Source organism: Thunnus thynnus, chromosome 1 (assembly GCF_963924715.1).
Source record: "Thunnus thynnus chromosome 1, fThuThy2.1, whole genome shotgun sequence".
NCBI classification, from domain to species: Eukaryota; Metazoa; Chordata; class Actinopteri; order Scombriformes; family Scombridae; genus Thunnus; species Thunnus thynnus.
In genome coordinates this window covers 39,572,866-39,594,796 of record NC_089517.1, presented here as the reverse complement: position 1 = coordinate 39,594,796, position 21,931 = coordinate 39,572,866, and the positions used below count along the sequence as shown (strand labels likewise).

The 21,931-nt window shown below is 42.1% G+C and overlaps 1 protein-coding gene across 1 annotated transcript in view; it reads left to right on the top strand.

The window, feature by feature from the left end:
• The window catches only part of LOC137189240 (mucin-2-like), a 49,047-nt gene that overhangs the window by 16,469 nt on the left and 10,647 nt on the right, over positions 1–21,931 (top strand). The window contains exons 22-29 of the mRNA XM_067598992.1: positions 595–11,232; positions 11,494–11,753; positions 12,317–12,488; positions 12,736–12,983; positions 13,159–13,342; positions 17,044–17,269; positions 20,993–21,165; positions 21,254–21,323. Coding sequence (XP_067455093.1) covers positions 595–11,232; positions 11,494–11,753; positions 12,317–12,488; positions 12,736–12,983; positions 13,159–13,342; positions 17,044–17,269; positions 20,993–21,165; positions 21,254–21,323 — 11,971 coding nt within the window. The remainder of the gene's footprint in view (positions 1–594; positions 11,233–11,493; positions 11,754–12,316; positions 12,489–12,735; positions 12,984–13,158; positions 13,343–17,043; positions 17,270–20,992; positions 21,166–21,253; positions 21,324–21,931) is intronic.

Genomic DNA, 21,931 nt, shown 5'->3' with positions numbered 1-21,931 from the left:
CTGAGACAACAAAGCCACCTAAAGAAATCACCACTGGCCCACTCACAACCTCCACCACAGCTGTTGTTGAAACTACAACCTCATTGCCAGGGGTCACGACAAAAAGTCTAGAAACAACAGTTGTCACATCCAAACCTTCTGTTCGTACAAGTACTACTGAAATACCATCAACAACCACAAAGGGAACCACCACCAAACGTGAAGAAACAACCATATCAGAGGAAACAACAACAAAGGTTGAAACAACAAAGTCACCGAAAGTAACCACTGGGCCAGTCACAACCTCCACCACAGCTGTTGTTGAAACTACAACCTCATTGCAAGGGGTCACGACAAAAAGTCCAGAAACAACAGTGGTCACATCCAAACCTTCTATTGGTACAACTAAAACAACATCAAAAAACACTGCAGGTGTAGTCACAGGAAGGCCCCAAACAACAACTGAAATAACAATGCCTTCTGTTTTGAACACAACAACTTCCACTGAAACTACAGGAACAACAGCGATAGGTACTACATCTATTGGCCCAATAACACAGACACTTCCAGGCTTTACAACTGTCTACACTACTGGTTCAACCTCTACCATACCAGTCAAACCCACAGCATCCATGTTTACTACAACAACCACAGAGGGAACCACGACCAAACGTGGAGAAACAACCACATCAGAGGAAACAACAATAAAGGTTGAGACAACAAAGTCACCGAAAGTAACCACTGGTCCACTCACAACCTCCACCACAGCTGTTGTTGAAACTACAACCTCATTGCCAGGGGTCACTACAACAAGTCCAGAAACAGTTGTCACATCCAAGCCTTCTGTTGGTACAAGTACTACTGAAGTACAATCAACAACCACAAAGGGAACCACCACCAAACGTGGAGAAACTACCATATCAGAGGAAACAACTGTGACGGTTGAGACAACAAAACCACCTAAAGAAGTCACCACTGGCCCAGTCACAACCTCCACCACAGCTGTTGTTGAAACTACAACCTCATTGCCAGGGGTCACTACAAAAAGTCCAGAAACAACAGTTGTCACATCCAAACCTTCTGTTCGCACAGGTACTACTGAAGTACCATCAACAACCACAGAGGGAACCACCACCAAACGTAAAGAAACAACCACATCAGAGGAAACAACAATAAAGGTTGAAACAACAAAGCCACCAAAAGTAACCACTGGCCCAGTCACAACCTCCACCACAGCTGTTGTTGAAACTACAACCTCATTGCCAGGAGTCACGACAAAAGGTCCAGAAACAACAGTGGTCACATCCAAACCTTCTGTTGGTACAAGTACTACTGAAATACCATCGACAACTAAAAAGGGAACCACCACCAAACGTGGAGAAACAACCATATTAGAGGAAACAACTGTGACGGTTGAGACAACAAAACCACCTAAGGAAGTCACTACTGGCCCAGTCACAACCTCCACCACAGCTGTTGTTGAAACTACAACCTCATTGCCAGGAGTCACGACAAAAGGTCCAGAAACAACAGTGGTCACATCCAAACCTTCTGTTGGTACAAGTACTACTGAAATACCATCAACATCCACAAAGGGAACCACCACCAAACGTGGAGAAACAACCACATCAGAGGGAACAACCGTAAAGGTTGAGACAACAAAGCCACCTAAAGAAGTCACCACTGGCCCAGTCATAACCTCCACCACAGCTGTTGTTGAAACTACAACCTCATTGCCAGGGGTCACTACAACAAGTAAAGAAACAGTTGTCACATCCAAGCCTTCTGTTGGTACAAGTACTACTGAAGTACCATCAACAACCACAAAGGGAACCACCACCAAACGTGGAGAAACTACCATATCAGAGGAAACAACTGTGACGGTTGAGACAACAAAACCACCTAAAGAAGTCACCACTGGCCCAGTCACAACCTCCACCACAGCTGTTGTTGAAACTACAACCTCATTGCCAGGGGTCACTACAAAAAGTCCAGAAACAACAGTGGTCACATCCAAACCTTCTGTTCGTACAAGTACTACTACAGTACCATCAACAACTACAAAGGGAACCACCACCAAACGTGGAGAAACTACCATATCAGAGGAAACAACTGTGACGGTTGAGACAACAAAACCACCTAAGGAAGTCACCTCTGGCCCAGTCACAACCTCCACCACAGCTGTTGTTGAAACTACAACCTCATTGCCAGGAGTCACGACAAAAGGTCCAGAAACAACAGTGGTCACATCCAAACCTTCTGTTGGTACAAGTACTACTGAAATACCATCAACATCCACAAAGGGAACCACCACCAAACGTGAAGAAACAACCACATCAGAGGAAACAACCGTAAAGGTTGAGACAACAAAGCCACCGAAAGTAACCACTGGTCCAGTCACAACCTCCACCACAGCTGTTGTTGAAACTACAACCTCATTGCCAGGGGTCACGACAAAGAGTCTAGAAACAACAGTTGTCACATCCAAACCTTCTGTTGGTACAAGTACTACTGAAGTACCATCAACAACCACAAAGGGAACCACCACCAAACGTGGAGAAACAACCACATCAGAGGAAACAACAATAAAGGTTGAGACAACAAAGCCACCAAAAGTAACCACTGGCCCAGTCACAACCTCCACCACAGCTGTTGTTGAAACTACAACCTCATTGCCAGGGGTCACTACAACAAGTCCAGAAACAGTGGTCACATCCAAGCCTTCTGTTGCTACAAGTACTACTGAAATACCATCAACTACCACAAAGGGAACCATCACTAAACCTGGAGAAACAACCATATCAGAGGAAACAACCGTAAAGGCTGAGACAACAAAGCCACCTAAAGAAGTCACCACTGGCCCAGTCACAACCTCCACCACAGCTGTTGTTGAAACTACAACCTCACTTCCAGGGGTCACGACAAAAAGTCCAGAAACAACAGTGGTCACATCCAAACCTTCTGTTGGTACAAGTACTACTGAAATACCATCAACATCCACAAAGGGAACCACCACCAAACGTGAAGAAACAACCACATCAGAGGAAACAACCGTAAAGGTTGAGACAACAAAGCCACCTAAAGAAGTCACCACTGGCCCAGTCACAACCTCCACCACAGCTGTTGTTGAAACTACAACCTCACTTCCAGGGGTCACGACAAAAAGTCCAGAAACAACAGTGGTCACATCCAAACCTTCTGTTGGTACAAGTACTACTGAAATACCATCAACATCCACAAAGGGAACCACCACCAAACGTGAAGAAACAACCACATCAGAGGAAACAACCGTAAAGGTTGAGACAACAAAGCCACCTAAAGTAACCACTGGCCCAGTCACAACCTCCACCACAGCTGTTGTTGAAACTACAACCTCATTGCCAGGGGTCACTACAACAAGTCCAGAAACAGTTGTCACATCCAAGCCTTCTGTTGGTACAAGTACTACTGAAGTACCATCAACAACCACAAAGGGAACCACCACCAAACGTGGAGAAACTACCATATCAGAGGAAACAACTGTGACGGTTGAGACAACAAAACCACCTAAAGAAGTCACCACTGGTCCAGTCACAACCTCCACCACAGCTGTTGTTGAAACTACAACCTCATTGCCAGGGGTCACTACAAAAAGTCCAGAAACAACAGTGGTCACATCCAAACCTTCTGTTCGTACAAGTACTACTACAGTACAATCAACAACTACAAAGGGAACCACCACCAAACGTGGAGAAACTACCATATCAGAGGAAACAACTGTGACGGTTGAGACAACAAAACCACCTAAGGAAGTCACCTCTGGCCCAGTCACAACCTCCACCACAGCTGTTGTTGAAACTACAACCTCATTGCCAGGAGTCACGACAAAAGGTCCAGAAACAACAGTGGTCACATCCAAACCTTCTGTTGGTACAAGTACTACTGAAATACCATCAACACCCACAAAGAGAACCACCACCAAACGTGAAGAAACAACCACATCAGAGGAAACAACCGTAAAGGTTGAGACAACAAAGCCACCTAAAGTAACCACTGGCCCAGTCACAACCTCCACCACAGCTGTTGTTGAAACTACAACCTCATTGCCAGGGGTCACTACAACAAGTCCAGAAACAGTTGTCACATCCAAGCCTTCTGTTGGTACAAGTACTACTGAAGTACCATCAACAACCACAAAGGGAACCACCACCAAACGTGGAGAAACTACCATATCAGAGGAAACAACTGTGACGGTTGAGACAACAAAACCACCTAAAGAAGTCACCACTGGTCCAGTCACAACCTCCACCACAGCTGTTGTTGAAACTACAACCTCATTGCCAGGGGTCACTACAAAAAGTCCAGAAACAACAGTGGTCACATCCAAACCTTCTGTTCGTACAAGTACTACTACAGTACCATCAACAACTACAAAGGGAACCACCACCAAACGTGGAGAAACTACCATATCAGAGGAAACAACTGTGACGGTTGAGACAACAAAACCACCTAAGGAAGTCACCTCTGGCCCAGTCACAACCTCCACCACAGCTGTTGTTGAAACTACAACCTCATTGCCAGGAGTCACGACAAAAGGTCCAGAAACAACAGTGGTCACATCCAAACCTTCTGTTGGTACAAGTACTACTGAAATACCATCAACACCCACAAAGAGAACCACCACCAAACGTGAAGAAACAACCACATCAGAGGAAACAACCGTAAAGGTTGAGACAACAAAGCCACCAAAAGTAACCACTGGCCCAGTCACAACCTCCACCACAGCTGTTGTTGAAACTACAACCTCATTGCCAGGGGTCACTACAACAAGTCCAGAAACAGTGGTCACATCCAAGCCTTCTGTTGGTACAAGTACTACTGAAGTACCATCAACAACCACAAAGGGAACCACCACCAAACGTGGAGAAACTACCATATCAGAGGAAACAACTGTGACGGTTGAGACAACAAAACCACCTAAAGAAGTTACCACTGGCCCAGTCACAACCTCCACCACAGCTGTTGTTGAAACTACAACCTCATTGCCAGGGGTCACTACAAAAAGTCCAGAAACAACAGTGGTCACATCCAAACCTTCTGTTGGTACAAGTACTACTACAGTACCATCAACAACTACAAAGGGAACCACCACCAAACGTGGAGAAACTACCATATCAGAGGAAACAACTGTGACGGTTGAGACAACAAAACCACCTAAGGAAGTCACCTCTGGCCCAGTCACAACCTCCACCACAGCTGTTGTTGAAACTACAACCTCATTGCCAGGAGTCACGACAAAAGGTCCAGAAACAACAGTGCTCACATCCAAACCTTCTGTTGGTACAAGTACTACTGAAATACCATCAACAACCACAAAGGGAACCACCACCAAACGTGGAGAAAGTACCATATCAGAGGAAACAACTGTGACGGTTGAGACAACAAAACCACCTAAAGTAGTCACCACTGGCCCAGTCACAACCTCCACCACAGCTGTTGTTGAAACTACAACCTCATTGCCAGGGGTCACGACAAAGAGTCTAGAAACAACAGTTGTCACATCCAAGCCTTCTGTTGGTACAAGTACTACTGAAGTACCATCAACAACCACAAAGGGAACCACCACCAAACGTGGAGAAACAACCACATCAGAGGAAACAACAATAAAGGTTGAAACAACAAAGCCACCAAAAGTAACCACTGGCCCAGTCACAACCTCCACCACAGCTGTTGTTGAAACTACAACCTCATTGCCAGGGGTCACTACAACAAGTCCAGAAACAGTTGTCACATCCAAGCCTTCTGTTGGTACAAGTACTACTGAAATACCATCAACAACCACAAAGGGAACCACCACCAAACGTGGAGAAACTACCATATCAGAGGAAACAACTGTGACGGTTGAGACAACAAAACCACCTAAAGAAGTCACCACTGGGCCAGTCACAACCTCCACCACAGCTGTTGTTGAAACTACAACCTCATTGCCAGGAGTCACGACAAAAGGTCCAGAAACAACAGTGGTCACATCCAAACCTTCTGTTGGTACAAGTACTACTGAAATACCATCAACATCCACAAAGGGAACCACCACCAAACGTGGAGAAACAACCACATCAGAGGAAACAACCGTAAAGGTTGAGACAACAAAGCCACCGAAAGTAACCACTGGTCCAGTCACAACCTCCACCACAGCGGTTGTTGAAACTACAACCTCACTTCCAGGGGTCACAACAAAAAGTCCAGAAACAACAGTTGTCACATCCAAACCTTCTGTTGGTACAAGTACTACTGAAGTACCATCAACAACCACAAAGGGAACCACCACCAAACGTGGAGAAACTACCATATCAGAGGAAACAACTGTGACGGTTGAGACAACAAAACCACCTAAAGAAGTCACCACTGGCCCAGTCACAACCTCCACCACAGCTGTTGTTGAAACTACAACCTCATTGCCAGGGGTCACTACAAAAGGTTCAGAAACAACAGTGGTCACATCCAAACCTTCTGTTCGTACAAGTACTACTACAGTACCATCAACAACTACAAAGGGAACCACCACCAAACGTGGAGAAACTACCATATCAGAGGAAACAACTGTGACGGTTGAGACAACAAAACCACCTAAGGAAGTCACCACTGGCCCAGTCACAACCTCCACCACAGCTGTTGTTGAAACTACAACCTCATTGCCAGGGGTCACTACAAAAAGCCCAGAAACAACAGTGGTCACATCCAAACCTTCTGTTGGTACAAGTACTACTGAAATACCATCAACATCCACAAAGGAAACCACCACCAAACGTGAAGAAACAACCACATCAGAGGAAACAACCGTAAAGGTTGAGACAACAAAGTCACAAAAAGTAACCACTGGCCCAGTCACAACCTCCACCACAGCTGTTGTTGAAACTACAACCTCATTGCCAGGGGTCACTACAACAAGTCCAGAAACAGTGGTCACATCCAAGCCTTCTGTTGGTACAAGTACTACTGAAGTACCATCAACAACCACAAAGGGAACCACCACCAAACATGGAGAAACTACCATATCAGAGGAAACAACTGTGACGGTTGAGACAACAAAACCACCTAAAGAAGTCACCACTGGCCCAGTCACAACCTCCACCACAGCTGTTGTTGAAACTACAACCTCATTGCCAGGGGTCACTACAAAAAGTCCAGAAACAACAGTGGTCACATCCAAACCTTCTGTTCGTACAAGTACTACTACAGTACCATCAACAACTACAAAGGGAACCACCACCAAACGTGGAGAAACTACCATATCAGAGGAAACAACTGTGACGGTTGAGACAACAAAACCACCTAAGGAAGTCACCTCTGGCCCAGTCACAACCTCCACCACAGCTGTTGTTGAAACTACAACCTCATTGCCAGGAGTCACGACAAAAGGTCCAGAAACAACAGTGGTCACATCCAAACCTTCTGTTGGTACAAGTACTACTGAAATACCATCAACATCCACAAAGGGAACCACCACCAAACGTGGAGAAACAACCACATCAGAGGAAACAACCGTAAAGGTTGAGACAACAAAGCCACCGAAAGTAACCACTGGTCCAGTCACAACCTCCACCACAGCGGTTGTTGAAACTACAACCTCACTTCCAGGGGTCACAACAAAAAGTCCAGAAACAACAGTTGTCACATCCAAACCTTCTGTTGGTACAAGTACTACTGAAGTACCATCAACAACCACAAAGGGAACCACCACCAAACGTGGAGAAACTACCATATCAGAGGAAACAACTGTGACGGTTGAGACAACAAAACCACCTAAAGAAGTCACCACTGGCCCAGTCACAACCTCCACCACAGCTGTTGTTGAAACTACAACCTCATTGCCAGGGGTCACTACAAAAGGTTCAGAAACAACAGTGGTCATATCCAAACCTTCTGTTCGTACAAGTACTACTACAGTACCATCAACAACTACAAAGGGAACCACCACCAAACGTGGAGAAACTACCATATCAGAGGAAACAACTGTGACGGTTGAGACAACAAAACCACCTAAGGAAGTCACCACTGGCCCAGTCACAACCTCCACCACAGCTGTTGTTGAAACTACAACCTCATTGCCAGGAGTCACGACAAAAGGTCCAGAAACAACAGTGGTCACATCCAAACCTTCTGTTGGTACAAGTACTACTGAAATACCATCAACAACCACAAAGGGAACCACCACCAAACGTGGAGAAACTACCATATCAGAGGAAACAACTGTGACGGTTGAGACAACAAAACCACCTAAAGAAGTCACCACTGGCCCAGTCACAACCTCCACCACAGCTGTTGTTGAAACTACAACCTCATTGCCAGGGGTCACTACAAAAAGCCCAGAAACAACAGTGGTCACATCCAAACCTTCTGTTCGTACAAGTACTACTAAAGTACCATCAACAACTACAAAGGGAACCACCACCAAACGTGGAGAAACAACCACATCAGAGGAAACAACAATAAAGGTTGAAACAACAAAGCCACCAAAAGTAACCACTGGCCCAGTCAAAACCTCCACCACAGCTGTTGTTGAAACTACAACCTCATTGCCAGGGGTCACTACAACAAGTCCAGAAACAGTTGTCACATCCAAGCCTTCTGTTGGTACAAGTACTACTGAAATACCATCAACAACCACAAAGGGAACCACCACCAAACATGGAGAAACAACCACATCAGAGGAAACAACTGTGACGGTTGAGACAACAAAACCACCTAAAGAAGTCACCACTGGCCCAGTCACAACCTCCACCACAGCTGTTGTTGAAACTACAACCTCATTGCCAGGGGTCACGACAAAAAGTCCAGAAACAACAGTGGTCACATCCAAACCTTCTGTTGGTACAAGTACGACTGAAATACCATCAACTACCACAAAGGGAACCACCACTAAACATGGAGAAACAACCATATCAGAGGAAACAACCGTAAAGGTTGAGACAACAAAGCCACCGAAAGTAACCACTGGTCCAGTCACAACCTCCACCACAGCTGTTGTTGAAACTACAACCTCATTGCCAGGGGTCACGACAAAGAGTCTAGAAACAACAGTTGTCACATCCAAACCTTCTGTTGGTACAAGTACTACTGAAGTACCATCAACAACCACAAAGGGAACCACCACCAAACGTGGAGAAACAACCATATCAGAGGAAACAACTTTTATGGTTGAGACAACAAAACCACTTAAGGAAGTCACCACTGGCCCAGTCACAACCTCCACCACAGCTGTTGTTGAAACTACAACCTCATTGCCAGGGGTCACGACAAAGAGTCTAGAAACAACAGTTGTCACATCCAAACCTTCTGTTGGTACAAGTACTACTGAAGTACCATCAACAACCACACAGGGAACCACCACCAAACGTGGAGAAACAACCATATCAGAGGAAACAACTTTTATGGTTGAGACAACAAAACCACCTAAGGAAGTCACCACTGGCCCAGTCACAACCTCCACCACAGCTGTTGTTGAAACTACAACCTCACTTCCAGGGGTCACGACAAAAAGTCCAGAAACAACAGTTGCCACATCCAAACCTTCTTTTAGTACAAGTACTACTGAAATACCATCAACAATCACAAAGGGAACCACCACCAAACGTGGAGAAACAACCACATCAGAGGAAACAACAATAAAGGTTGAAACAACAAAGCCACCAAAAGTAACCACTGGCCCAGTCACAACCTCCACCACAGCTGTTGTTGAAACTACAACCTCATTGCCAGGGGTCACTACATCAAGTCCAGAAACAGTTGTCACATCCAAGCCTTCTGTTGGTACAAGTACTACTGAAATACCATCAACTACCACAAAGGGAACCACCACCAAACATGGAGAAACAACCACATCAGAGGAAACAACAATAAAGGTTGAAACAACAAAGCCACCAAAAGTAACCACTGGCCCAGTCACAACCTCCACCACAGCTGTTGTTGAAACTACAACCTCATTGCCAGGGGTCACGACAAAAAGTCCAGAAACAACAGTGGTCACATCCAAACCTTCTGTTGGTACAAGTACTACTGAAATACCATCAACTACCACAAAGGGAACCACCACTAAACCTGGAAAAACAACCATATCAGAGGAAACAACCGTAAAGGCTGAGACAACAAAGCCACCTAAGGAAGTCACCACTGGCCCAGTCACAACCTCCACCACAGCTGTTGTTGAAACTACAACCTCATTGCCAGGAGTCACGACAAAAGGTCCAGAAACAACAGTGGTCACATCCAAACCTTCTGTTGGTACAAGTACTACTGAAATACCATCAACATCCACAAAGGGAACCACCACTAAACGTGGAGAAACAACCACATCAGAGGAAACAACCGTAAAGGTTGAGACAACAAAGCCACTGAAAGTAACCACTGGTCCAGTCAAAACCTCCACCACAGCTGTTGTTGAAACTTCAACCTCATTGCCAGGAGTCACGACAAAGAGTCTAGAAACAACAGTTGTCACATCCAAGCCTTCTGTTGGTACAAGTACTACTGAAATACCATCAACAACCACAAAGAGAACCACCACCAAACGTGGAGAAACAACCACATCAGAGGAAACAACCGTAAAGGTTGAAACAACAAAGCCACCTAAAGAAGTCACCACTGGCCCAGTCACAACCTCCACCACAGCTGTTGTTGAAACTACAACCTCATTGCCAGGGGTCACGACAAAAAGTCCAGAAACAACAGTTGTCACATCCAAACCTTCTGTTAGTACACGTACTACTGAAATACTCTCAACAACCACAAAGGGAACCACTACCAAACGTGAAGAAACAACCATATCAGAGGAAACAACAACAAAGGTTGAAACAACAAAGTCACCGAAAGTCACCACTGGGCCAGTCACAACCTCCACCACAGCTGTTGTTGAAACTACAACCTCATTGCCAGGGGTCACTACAAAAAGTCCAGAAACAACAGTGGTCACATCCAAACCTTCTGTTGGTACAACTAAAACACCATCAAAAACCACTGCAGGTGTAGTCACAGGAAGGCCCCAAACAACAACTGAAATAACAATGCCTTCTGTTTTGAACACAACAACTTCCACTGAAACTACAGGAACAACAGCGATAGGTACTACATCTATTGGCCCAATAACACAGACACTTCCAGGCTTTACAACTGTCTACACTACTGGTTCAACCTCTACCATACCAGTCAAACCCACAGCATCCATGTTTACTACAACACTATGTGCCTGCAATGTCAATGGAACTTCATATCGTCCAGGTAGGTGCTGCTCTAGGTGGGTGTTTTCTTCACTGCACATAGATTCATGTGTGTGATGTCTTGAATCTTTCTTTCAAAGATAAGAAATGAACCAGACTTCACTTGAGTCTGCTCACATTACCTCAGAGTTTGAGTTTGTTATATGAAATGGATTAATCCTGGTTCAATTTGTTAGTCTCTCTTATTAATATAAATGATTTATATTTATGTATTCCTTTAATTTTGTGCAATAAACTTTTTACTCCACTCTGATTTTCACAGGTGACTTGGTGTACAATGTCACTGATGGCTTAGGGTGGTGTTTCGTTGCATATTGCAATGCATCTTGTAAAGTTGCAACACAATCCAGTCCATGTCCGACAACACCAATACCCAGCACAACTGCACGTTCTACATTGTTCAGCACAACTACAAAGGCTTCAATTTCAACTTCAGTTCCTCCCACTACAACTATTCCTACCTCCACTTCCACTCCATCAACAACTACCTTGGACTGCAATGATGTATATCCACCGAGAAAGGTGTGATATAGATAAAATAAATTAATGTAAAGACTTTAAGCATTGTATTTCACCAGTGGCTACTTTGTGTCCAGGGACACACTTGTGGGGACTTTTCTGTTAAACTTCACAACAGACTGCATCTCGAAAAATAATTTTAATTACACTAGAGATGCACTGATTCCAGTTTTCTTGGCCGATTCCAATTTCCAATATTTTAAAAGTCTGGCCTACAGATTCTGATTTTTGCCGATTCAGATTTTCTTTCTTTATAAAAATTTAATTAAATTTTTTTTTTCTTTCTTTATATATTTCCTTTCTTTCCAAGAACTATAATTGACAGCATACACAAACATTTTTGTAACTTTTCTTTAATGGAATACTGAAATTCAATTGTATGTTCATTAACTATTTAAATAACTTACATTTTTCTGATCAAGGCAGTCACCAGTCATGGCTGCTCAGCTAAAAACCGTCCATTTTCGGTCTGTGGCCAATCAATCAGTGCATCACTACACACTACATTACAGTTTTACACACCCATTGTTTCCTCTATGACTTACTACTTCCTGATCCCCATCCAGGATGGAGAGTCGTGGAAGGTTGGCAACTGCACCACAGCTACGTGTGCCAATGGCAAGGTCACAGAGACACCTACTCCCTGTCCCACAGTACAGCAACCCATCTGTGCCAATGGACGTAAAGTTGTCAAGGTCTATGATTCTAATGGATGCTGCTTCCACTATGAATGTGAATGTACGTTGAAAATTTCAATACAGTTAGCTTTACTGCTTTTGTCTTGTATATGCAGCAGAGAATCTTGTGTCAGTGTGCTCTGACTCTTCACAGCAATTCTATTACTAAGGCCATTTTTGTAATAGACACTAACTGCTAACGAACTAACAAACATGGCCTTCTCGGTGGAGGTGATAATGGCATTTTTTTTTCTGCTGGTTCCAGCTCTTACTTAGATTTACCACACATGGTTCCTTTTATCCTGCAGGTGTGTGCAGTGTCTGGGGTGGATCCCACTACAAGACATTTGATGGAAAATCATACAGTTTCAAGGAGAACTGCTCTTACTACCTGGTCAAAGAGATTATTACCAAATATAACCTGACTATTATATCAAATAACCATGACTGTGATCCTTCAGACAGCACATTCTGTCCCCAGACTCTTACTGTTACATATCAATCCTATAAGGTAGCACTGACTCAGTTGAAGACTTCAGGAACAGTAGCTAATGTGGTAAGCACCTACTTGTTGTTTTAGTGTCAGTCTCTCACTTTATTAATTATTGCAAGTGTACTAACTTAATGGTAGTCTGTCAATCAAAGTGGTGTGATGCATGATGCAGTTAGGGTTAGAGATGCTGCTGTGGTTCACAGTCTTCACTAATGTGTTCTGTCTCCTTGTCCTACAGGTGTATGTGAATCAGAAACGTATCTATCCTGCTTACAGCAATTCTGTCCTGCGGCTCACTAGCACAGATATGGTCATAACATTGGAGATACCACAGATCAACACAAAAGTGGTCTATACGGGCTCCTCATTCAGCATTGACCTTCCCATTTCCCTCTTTGGTGGGAACACTGAGGGACAGTGTGGTAAGTTACCAGAACACTTAACCCCAGACCCTTACCCTCACCCTGTTCAGTGACACTTATTTCAGTCAGGAGATATTCAATATAAACACTAAACATAATAGCTCATAAAAGCTCAAATTTCTCTTCAGAAAAAAAACATGCATTCATATTATTGGAGAACTTGGGTTCAGTTTTATAGGAAGGTAATAATCTGAAACTTTATAGAACAAAATTGGAGAGAGTTAAGAGTTTTCATTTTTTTGAGTGTGTATTTTGAAGATTATCATGGACAGAGGATATTAGATATATAGTTAATAAATGCAAAAAATCAATCAAATCATGGTTAGATATAGTAAGAAGTAGTGGAACAAAACAGAAAGAGCAAGTAATACCTAGAAAATTCTACAATTTCTGAAGAAATTGTGTGAGAGCTGCAAGATGCTATCTGCTGTTGCCGGCTGCTGCTGCCTTCTGCTCCTGCCGGCTGCTGCCAGCTGCTGCTACTGCTGCTGCCACTGCAAGTTCCTGCTCCAGCAGCAATTTTTAAAAAAAAATTGTAGCACAACCTACAAGTGAAATTGTATCAAATGCTACAGACTTGTTCTGTATCCCCATCTATACAATTTACTGAATTTGTTACGATGGAATATTGTATTTAAGGGATATGGAACTTAATAAGTAGTATGGTGGTGTTTCACTAATGGCCACAAGGTGGGGCTATTGGTGCCATGCTTCAATATGTCATGCGCATTCTTGTTTACCATGTTTCATTTTATTAAAGACAACAGAATTGTAGAAATATCATGCAATAATATCATAGTACCACTCCCTGTGTAGAATTGTATCAAAGGTTATACACTTGTGCGGTGTGGCTGTATATATGACATTCCCAAATTTAGTGTTAATCTAATTAAGCATTGAGTTATGGCCCGTTAAGTGCATCAGGCCATGCCTTCAAAAGTTTGGTAACCAATTACAGACATACAGTAAGTGATACCTGAAAACAAACACCAAGGATTTGGCTCCTCTAAACATGGTAAGTTTGGTGAAGATTAGCTGAAATATGTGCCAACAGAAGCAAGAAATGTGTTTAACAAAAATTCCAAAATGGCGGAAAAACTTTTTTGATTGAAATGGACAAGGCTTATATCAGTCTACTTGGCATCACCTAAGGAACATACTGTGCAAATATTCTTTGGATAGGCCTCATGGTTCATGAACTATTAGCCAATACAAATATACAAACATAGTAAAACATGTAATGACTGACCACATGGTGGCGCTATTGGTCCATGTTTTTATATGTTAAGCATTTCCACATGGGGCACCTGTACATGAAGTATGAATACTTTCACACTTTTAGTTTTTGAGATATGAACTTTCAAACATTCCCCCCATAGACTTTCCATTATAAATTTTAATACTTTAAAAAATATCTAAAATCACTGAAACATGTAACAATGAAGAAAAGAGATAGCATACATCTCCAGAGATGACAAAAAACAGCGAAGTCATATGAAATAACAATCATTAACTTGATTAAAGCTGCAAGCAGCAATGAACAGCCATCGCACCTTGCACCCATTGGAAGGCATGGCAGTTGTGATATCGCTACTGGAGGTCAGCTGACACGCCTCTGAATTTTCAGGATTATCGGACACTGTGTGAATGGGTCAAATATTATTTTCTTTGTGCAGTACATGTTGCTGGAGATGACATATAGTAAATATATATATATATTTTATTATATATTGAGTGGCACGTCATGCCACGCCAAGGGTGTTCAATGAAAACTAAAAAGCTTTGCAATTTAGCATTTAGCAAAGGTGTTTAGATATAACCTACCAAAGTCGCAGTCTCTCGGGTTAAATCTCAAGGAGGAGTTTGTTAAAATACAACACCTGTCAATGGATTTACTTTGCAAAAAAAAGTACTTAGGGTATGGCTCCAATAGGCTTTTTTAAAATCTGGAGATGTTACATTTGCCTATCAAATTTTGTACATATATGTCAAATTTAAGGGTGAGGGCTTTGACGTTGAAATTTTCTAGGGGGGGCCCTCGAGCCATTTTGCCACAACCGTGCTCAAGACCCTTATCAGATATCAAGTTACGCCACTTTTAATGCATGTGCAAAGTTTCGCACTCCTAGCACCTCAAAAATGCTAAAAGTAATTAGGGTTCTCTATAGAGCTAATGTGCCATGCCCAAGCCCAATTGCGATACTAATTGCAATACTTACTCATTTGAATATGGGTACAAAGTTTCATGAGTATACATCCTAAAGGTCTCGAACATGCGTTCGTAAAATAAAATTTAATGCACGAAATCCAAAATGGCTGACTTCCTGTTGAGTGAAAAAAATTGAAAAAATATGTACAGGCCCTAATAATCTTTACACTTTCAGTTCCAGGGACCGTTGGGCCCATGGCAATTTCATTCTTGGGTCCTAATAATGATAGTAATAATAATAATAATAATAATAAAAAAAATAATAATAATAATAAAAAAAAAAATAATAATACTAATAATAATAATAATCTTTACAAAAACAATAGGTTCCTTGCACTTTCAGTTCGAGGGACCGTTGGGCCGTGGTACTTTCGTGCTTGGGCCCTAATTAAAGCCGCAAGCAGCAATTACTGGGCCCTTTGTTAAAATATAACACCTGCAAATGGCAAAAATAGCGCAAAAATTGTTAAATCAAAATGGCTGACTTCCTGACATGATACATGTGCCTACCTAATTTATCTTTATAACATGCAGGAAATATACTCAAGGAAGGCAAGAAATTATCAAACAATTACAGAAAATAGGGTCAGCAGAGGAGAAAATGGTTGTTAAATTTTTGAGAGTAATTGGACTGACAAATTTAAAAAGGAATGAACATTGAGAAAGATTAATTCTGGAAGGAGGCAGTAATGAAACATCAAAGATGCCAACGGCCATGAAATCTAGAAGTACAGAAGACTTTCTATAAAGAGCATGGATGTATTATAGGAATGCTCTCTTAATACATCCATAAGAAAGAGTAGTTGGAGTTTTCTTCCACACAAATTATTTTTTGCCCAATACAGACACTATGACACTACACAACAGATTAGTTTCACTTAGCTTGTGGTCAAGTATCTCTAGGAAATTGCATTAATTAGCAACAGCTGATTTGCCATGGGCAACTTTTGTCATTTGCTATACCAATGAAAGCTGACAATGCCAGCTAAAATAAGCTTGCTGCTTGAGTGTTTGCAAAGTGATCTTGGTTGATAATAAAGAGGGCGGATGAATAAAATTTCAGTGACAAGTCATGAACTGGTTATGAACATGAGTCATAGGCAAAAGGGTTAAAGGCAGGGTGAGAGAAATCAAAAACATTTAAATGCCACCTCTAACAGCAGGCACCTGAGAGAGCCCCTGGGGCTCTTGATGACCCTGCACTGTCACTGCCAGCCTGCAGTAAAGACAGGCCTAATGGTTACACTAAATAAAACTTCTGAAACTAAAAAATGTAAAGAGCAGAAATTAGAATAGTCAATACAACAAGTCACAGAGCTGGTGATGATCAGAAGAACAGGATGACCCTTTATAACTGATATGAAACTAATATATACTACAGATGAGGACCCACATGTAGAAGGCAAAACTAAACTTAAATCCACGTGAACAGCATAGCACTGCAGATAAGAAACTATGCTCTGGCCTCATCCTGCTGCTTCTCCTTTTCCAGGGACCTGTGACAACTCCCAGACCAACGACTGCCGTTCTCCCAATGGCCAGGTGGAAAGCTGCTCAGACTCTGCAGGCCAGTGGCATGTCCCAGGTACACCCTGTGTCAACCCCACAATCCCACCTACAACAACTACAACAACAGCACCCAGGACCACCTCAAAACCACCATACTCAACAACACAGCCCATTTGCAAACCTGCCATCTGTGATATCCTGACAAGCAGGTGGGGGGAACCACAAAATATTAGAAAACCCTTTTAGTCTCTAAGGCTTATTGCTTGTACAGTTCCATACTTTTGAAAGTACCTTTATATTATGTTAATTATATGAGTCTATCCTGTTTGCTTGCAATCACCAGCTTATCAGAATAAGGGTACTGGGTACTATTCCGAGTTATGACAGAGCTCAAACCTGAAAATGCACTTTCAGGATTTTTGAAATGCTATGTGTAGTCATTGCCACTGTGGAATAGGATGCTATTATATCATGCACTCAATGCCCCAAAGGTCACTGCCAAAATAATTAGTAAACACAGTTGTGTGCAAATTTCAACATAAAACGTAGGTGCGAAAAACATTGCAAAAAGGCCCTCCTCTACATTAAAGGGAGGGTACATAATTTTTTGAGTTTTTATATCATTCTAGCTGCCCATATAGCTGCCCAGTAGTGTTCCATATGTATTCAAATCTGAAAATTCAAATTTTGGTCTAAGTATGTATGTTTTAGCATCAAAATGCCATTTTCCCAAGCTCTCCTAAAACCTTTTTGGAGCTCCAGCTCTGCTCCCAGCTCTCACCTCCAGAGCTCCCAGGACTCAGCAGCTGTCTCTCCTGCCGCTCCATCCAGTGCATTTATTAACATCTCACACACTCAGACTCAGCGCTGCCACATCGCTCATAGTATATCTGGGCAATTTCTCATGCTGTAGTAAGTTAGTATGTTAGAAAGACACTGTCAGTGAACTGTGTGTGTGTGTATCACTGCTTTTTGGTTGAGTGGGCGTTTCCATTTGTAAAACCTCGAAAGGAACACAGATCGAGTCACCCTTTATACTACAGAAATTATATAAATTATAGAACAATTCTGAGGATTAAGTGCACTTTTTAAAATGACAGAACCTGCATTTTCTGATTTTATTATTTGTGATATGAAGTTGTTGATAAGTATTTTTTTCAGTGAGTTTTGGAAGTGAAACAATTCAATTTAGTGGCAAATGTAGACCCTAAAAAGTAGCCACTCACATTTGGCTAAAGGTAGACCTGTTACTACCCACTGTGGCATGATGTGGTAGAGCATAGTCATACCTATTCATTGACAGAATCATAACCAAAAAAGAGAGATATGGTTAGATAGAGACACATTTTAAATTCTGGTTGGTAGAACATTATAGGATTACAGGAACTGTCAATTTATACAACCTAAAGGCTTAAACAGATATTTCTTTATTACAAGTTTTGGCAGCAGTTAAACTTTTTTTATTTTTATTTTATATGTATATATGTCACTTCAAATTGAAAACAAGAATAAAAAAGGGATGAGTTTATATGTTGGGCACTACCAGCTCCTTGGAAGTTTTTCATCACAGTAGCAGGCTATAGTTGGAACAAATCACACCAAATTAAAATTGAAAATGCTGGGTGAACCAGGCACCTGGTGGTTCACTAAAGCTACTGGACATTTTGCCACTGTGCAGTAGAAGGCATCTGGTACATACAGTATTAGTCTACTTGTTAAAGCTAAGGTTGTTTTGGACCCAAAAGCAGGCACAGAAACAGAGAGGAATGGATAAGATGGGATGGTTTTAATAAGTAAAACTGGTTGTGGAGGGAAGAAGGGAGGGGAGCTGGCGATGGCAAGGGGTGGGCAGGCTGTGGAGGAGTAGTATGTCAGAACTTGGCTGGTAGCTGGGTGAGTATGGCGTGGAGTGGCTGAAGAGTGGGCTTGCAGCAGTGTAGAGAGCGATGACGTGGTGAACGAGCTGGCACTGGACAGCTGGACACAGAAGAAGTCAGATTAATAATTTGCACAAAGAGGACACAAGAAAATGAGTACAAAGAATACTGAGCAGCCGAGAGAGAGAGTAGCTACCACTGTGCTGACTGAACAATCTGACGAATGAAGAAGAATGAAAGAAGAGCTGGGGTACTTGAGCTGTTTGATGAGCTGATTGCAGACCGGTTCGGAATTTAACCTCAATCAAAAGTGAACTAGTCTGGTCTGACCATACTTACCATCAGTGGCGGCTGGTGACTCAAAAAATTGGGGAGGACAGGAGGAAAACCAACATGGAATCTTACAACAAACCGCATCATACTATATCGTTGTCCTCCACATGATGAATCATGGGGTGGGGGCAATTTTATATGCCAATAAAACAATTTGCTTTCAAAAACAAAAAACCCTGAGTGATGAAAAGGCTTCTACATTGAAGACATCTAGCATATACATTTTTTTTCTAAACAATGAAGAGCTTTTTTAGCTGAGTGGTTCAGAATGTGTCATTTTACCAACAAAGTGAAATTCAAATTTATAGTATTGTTGTACTATGACAACAGATTTATGTTCTCATCAGAAACAGACAAGATATCACATGATTTACATGTGTTTCAACTGAAGAAATTGTCACAAGCAAGCAGCCAGACCTCCTGCACACTTCATTTAAATTATGTTGTTCACTTTCTATTGTTGTTGAGAGGAGTTCATTTCAGAGCAGTGATATGTTGGGCTGCAGCACGGACAGCTGAAGCAGCGAGGTCCAAGGCTGCACCAGCAGAGCAGAGCTCTCCAGCCGCTCTCCAGCGCGTCCTGCCACTGCTGCACCCCCCAGTCCAAATCCATTCTCTCGTTAGCTTAATAACAGTCCTTAACAGTCCTTCAGAGCTGCTACAACAAGCCAACTGTTGCGTTGGCTAACGGAAGCAGCTATCTACTGCTCGATAAAAGACATGAAATGTAACATCTAAAGCTGAAAAAAGGAAATTTGGATCGCTTTACCGCATACAGTTGTAGAGATTTGAAGATGAAATTTGGAAACTGTCATTGGACCAACGTGATGTCAGTATTGTATTCTGCATGAAAAAATTAAGTACATTAAATTGATATAAGAGATCCCGCCCTGAGGAGGACAGCAGGAGCCTGTCCTCCTCTGCCCCCTACCACCACTTCACACACACAGCCCTTTCTCCTCATGCCCTGCAGGTGTCGCTGTTGAAGCATTTTGATCAGAATTTCAATGATGGATTTTTTTCTAAAGAAGACGGAAAAATTATTTTTTTATATTTTGATCATCTCCCTCTTGCCTCTCAAAAAATAGAGGAGGAGCAATGTCCTCTGCCTCTATGGACGAGCCTCCTCTCCTTACCATTGACAGGGTGAAAAAAGTTTATATTTACTATGTGATAGAAACCAATTTTTATGTTGAATTGGAAACAAAACAGCAAAAACTAATTTTTTGATGATTATGTGCAATTTTAGATCTGATCTGATCTTTTGGCCTTCCATAACCCTGGTGCAGCGCAGCATGTTAACTCATAAGAACATGTGTCCCTCTTCCAACAGGATGTTTCCTATGTTATATTGGAAACAATAGGTGCAACTGTTTTGATATGGTTCATATGCTGCTGCCTGAATAACATATTGCTTACAGAGACTGTTCAACAAAAGTTGAAATTCTCATGGAAAAAGGCATAATGATAATCTCTATGCTGTTTACACTGTGTGACCAGAGGAAAAACAACCTCTTATACATTGTAATTCGGTCCAATACAACACCACTACTAAGCATGACCTAAAAACATACCATAGAACTGATCACACAACTAAAACTCAAAATAACAAAAGTAATGGTCTCTACAAAAACATCTTAGATTTGTCTTGCAACTCATTGTATGTAAAGTCTTCTGATCAATTTTCCTGACATACTGTTCTGGCTTGTATATCCCCTCCAGTGTATTTGCAAAATGCCACACAGTCATATCCCCAGGATCGTTTGTGACATCCTGTGTGTCTGACATTTGCAATGGTGGCAATAACAGCTGCTCCAGCCTGGAGGCCTATGCCACTGAGTGTTCTAATGCAGGAGTCTGCATTGACTGGAGGAATGACACCAATGGGCAGTGTGGTGAGATATATATTCAGTATTGTAGGCCTACAATAATATGGATGTTGCTTGGATTTCTGAATGATATAAACACATCTCCATTTTATAGAGCACAAGTGTCCAAGCAACAAAGTGTATATGGCCTGTGGCCCTGATGTAGAGCCTACATGCAATGACAGGTAAAGTATATGTCAGTACAATATTTTTTTGTTTGTTTCTTAACATTTACTCACCACTTACTTGACTTAATATATTCATATTTCTGCTGTCATTGAAGCACTGAATTAAACTATGTTTAATAACGTCAGTATCACTAATATCCACATGAACATAATCCTGTCACCCAGAATTCTAATCACATTCAATACTGATGTTCCACTTGGTGAGTGAGTTTCCCACAAGTACTTATAGAATGTCAGATCTTTTCCGTGCAGTTGATTAAATACCTATAGTCATCTCAGAGCAGAAGGAAAGATGTTGTATTTAATCTACAGTCTGGTTGCAGAAGCTCCTCTTTCACTTAACATAAATAAAAGAAGGGTGTAATTTTTACACACTGATGGCACAGCAGTGGTAACTTCCTTCGTTATTTATATTTTCCGATACACAGGACCGGTCAGGATCTAATGGTAGATAATGTTCTGTGTTCTTCCAAACAGCAAACTGGAAAGCTATTAACTCACAGATCAAAAATTTAACAGTAAAATCATTTGTCTTAATGCGGCTGTCCTTGACTCTTCAGGATGAGTCTTGAGCTCCATCAAGACCTGACCTGTAATCAAATATA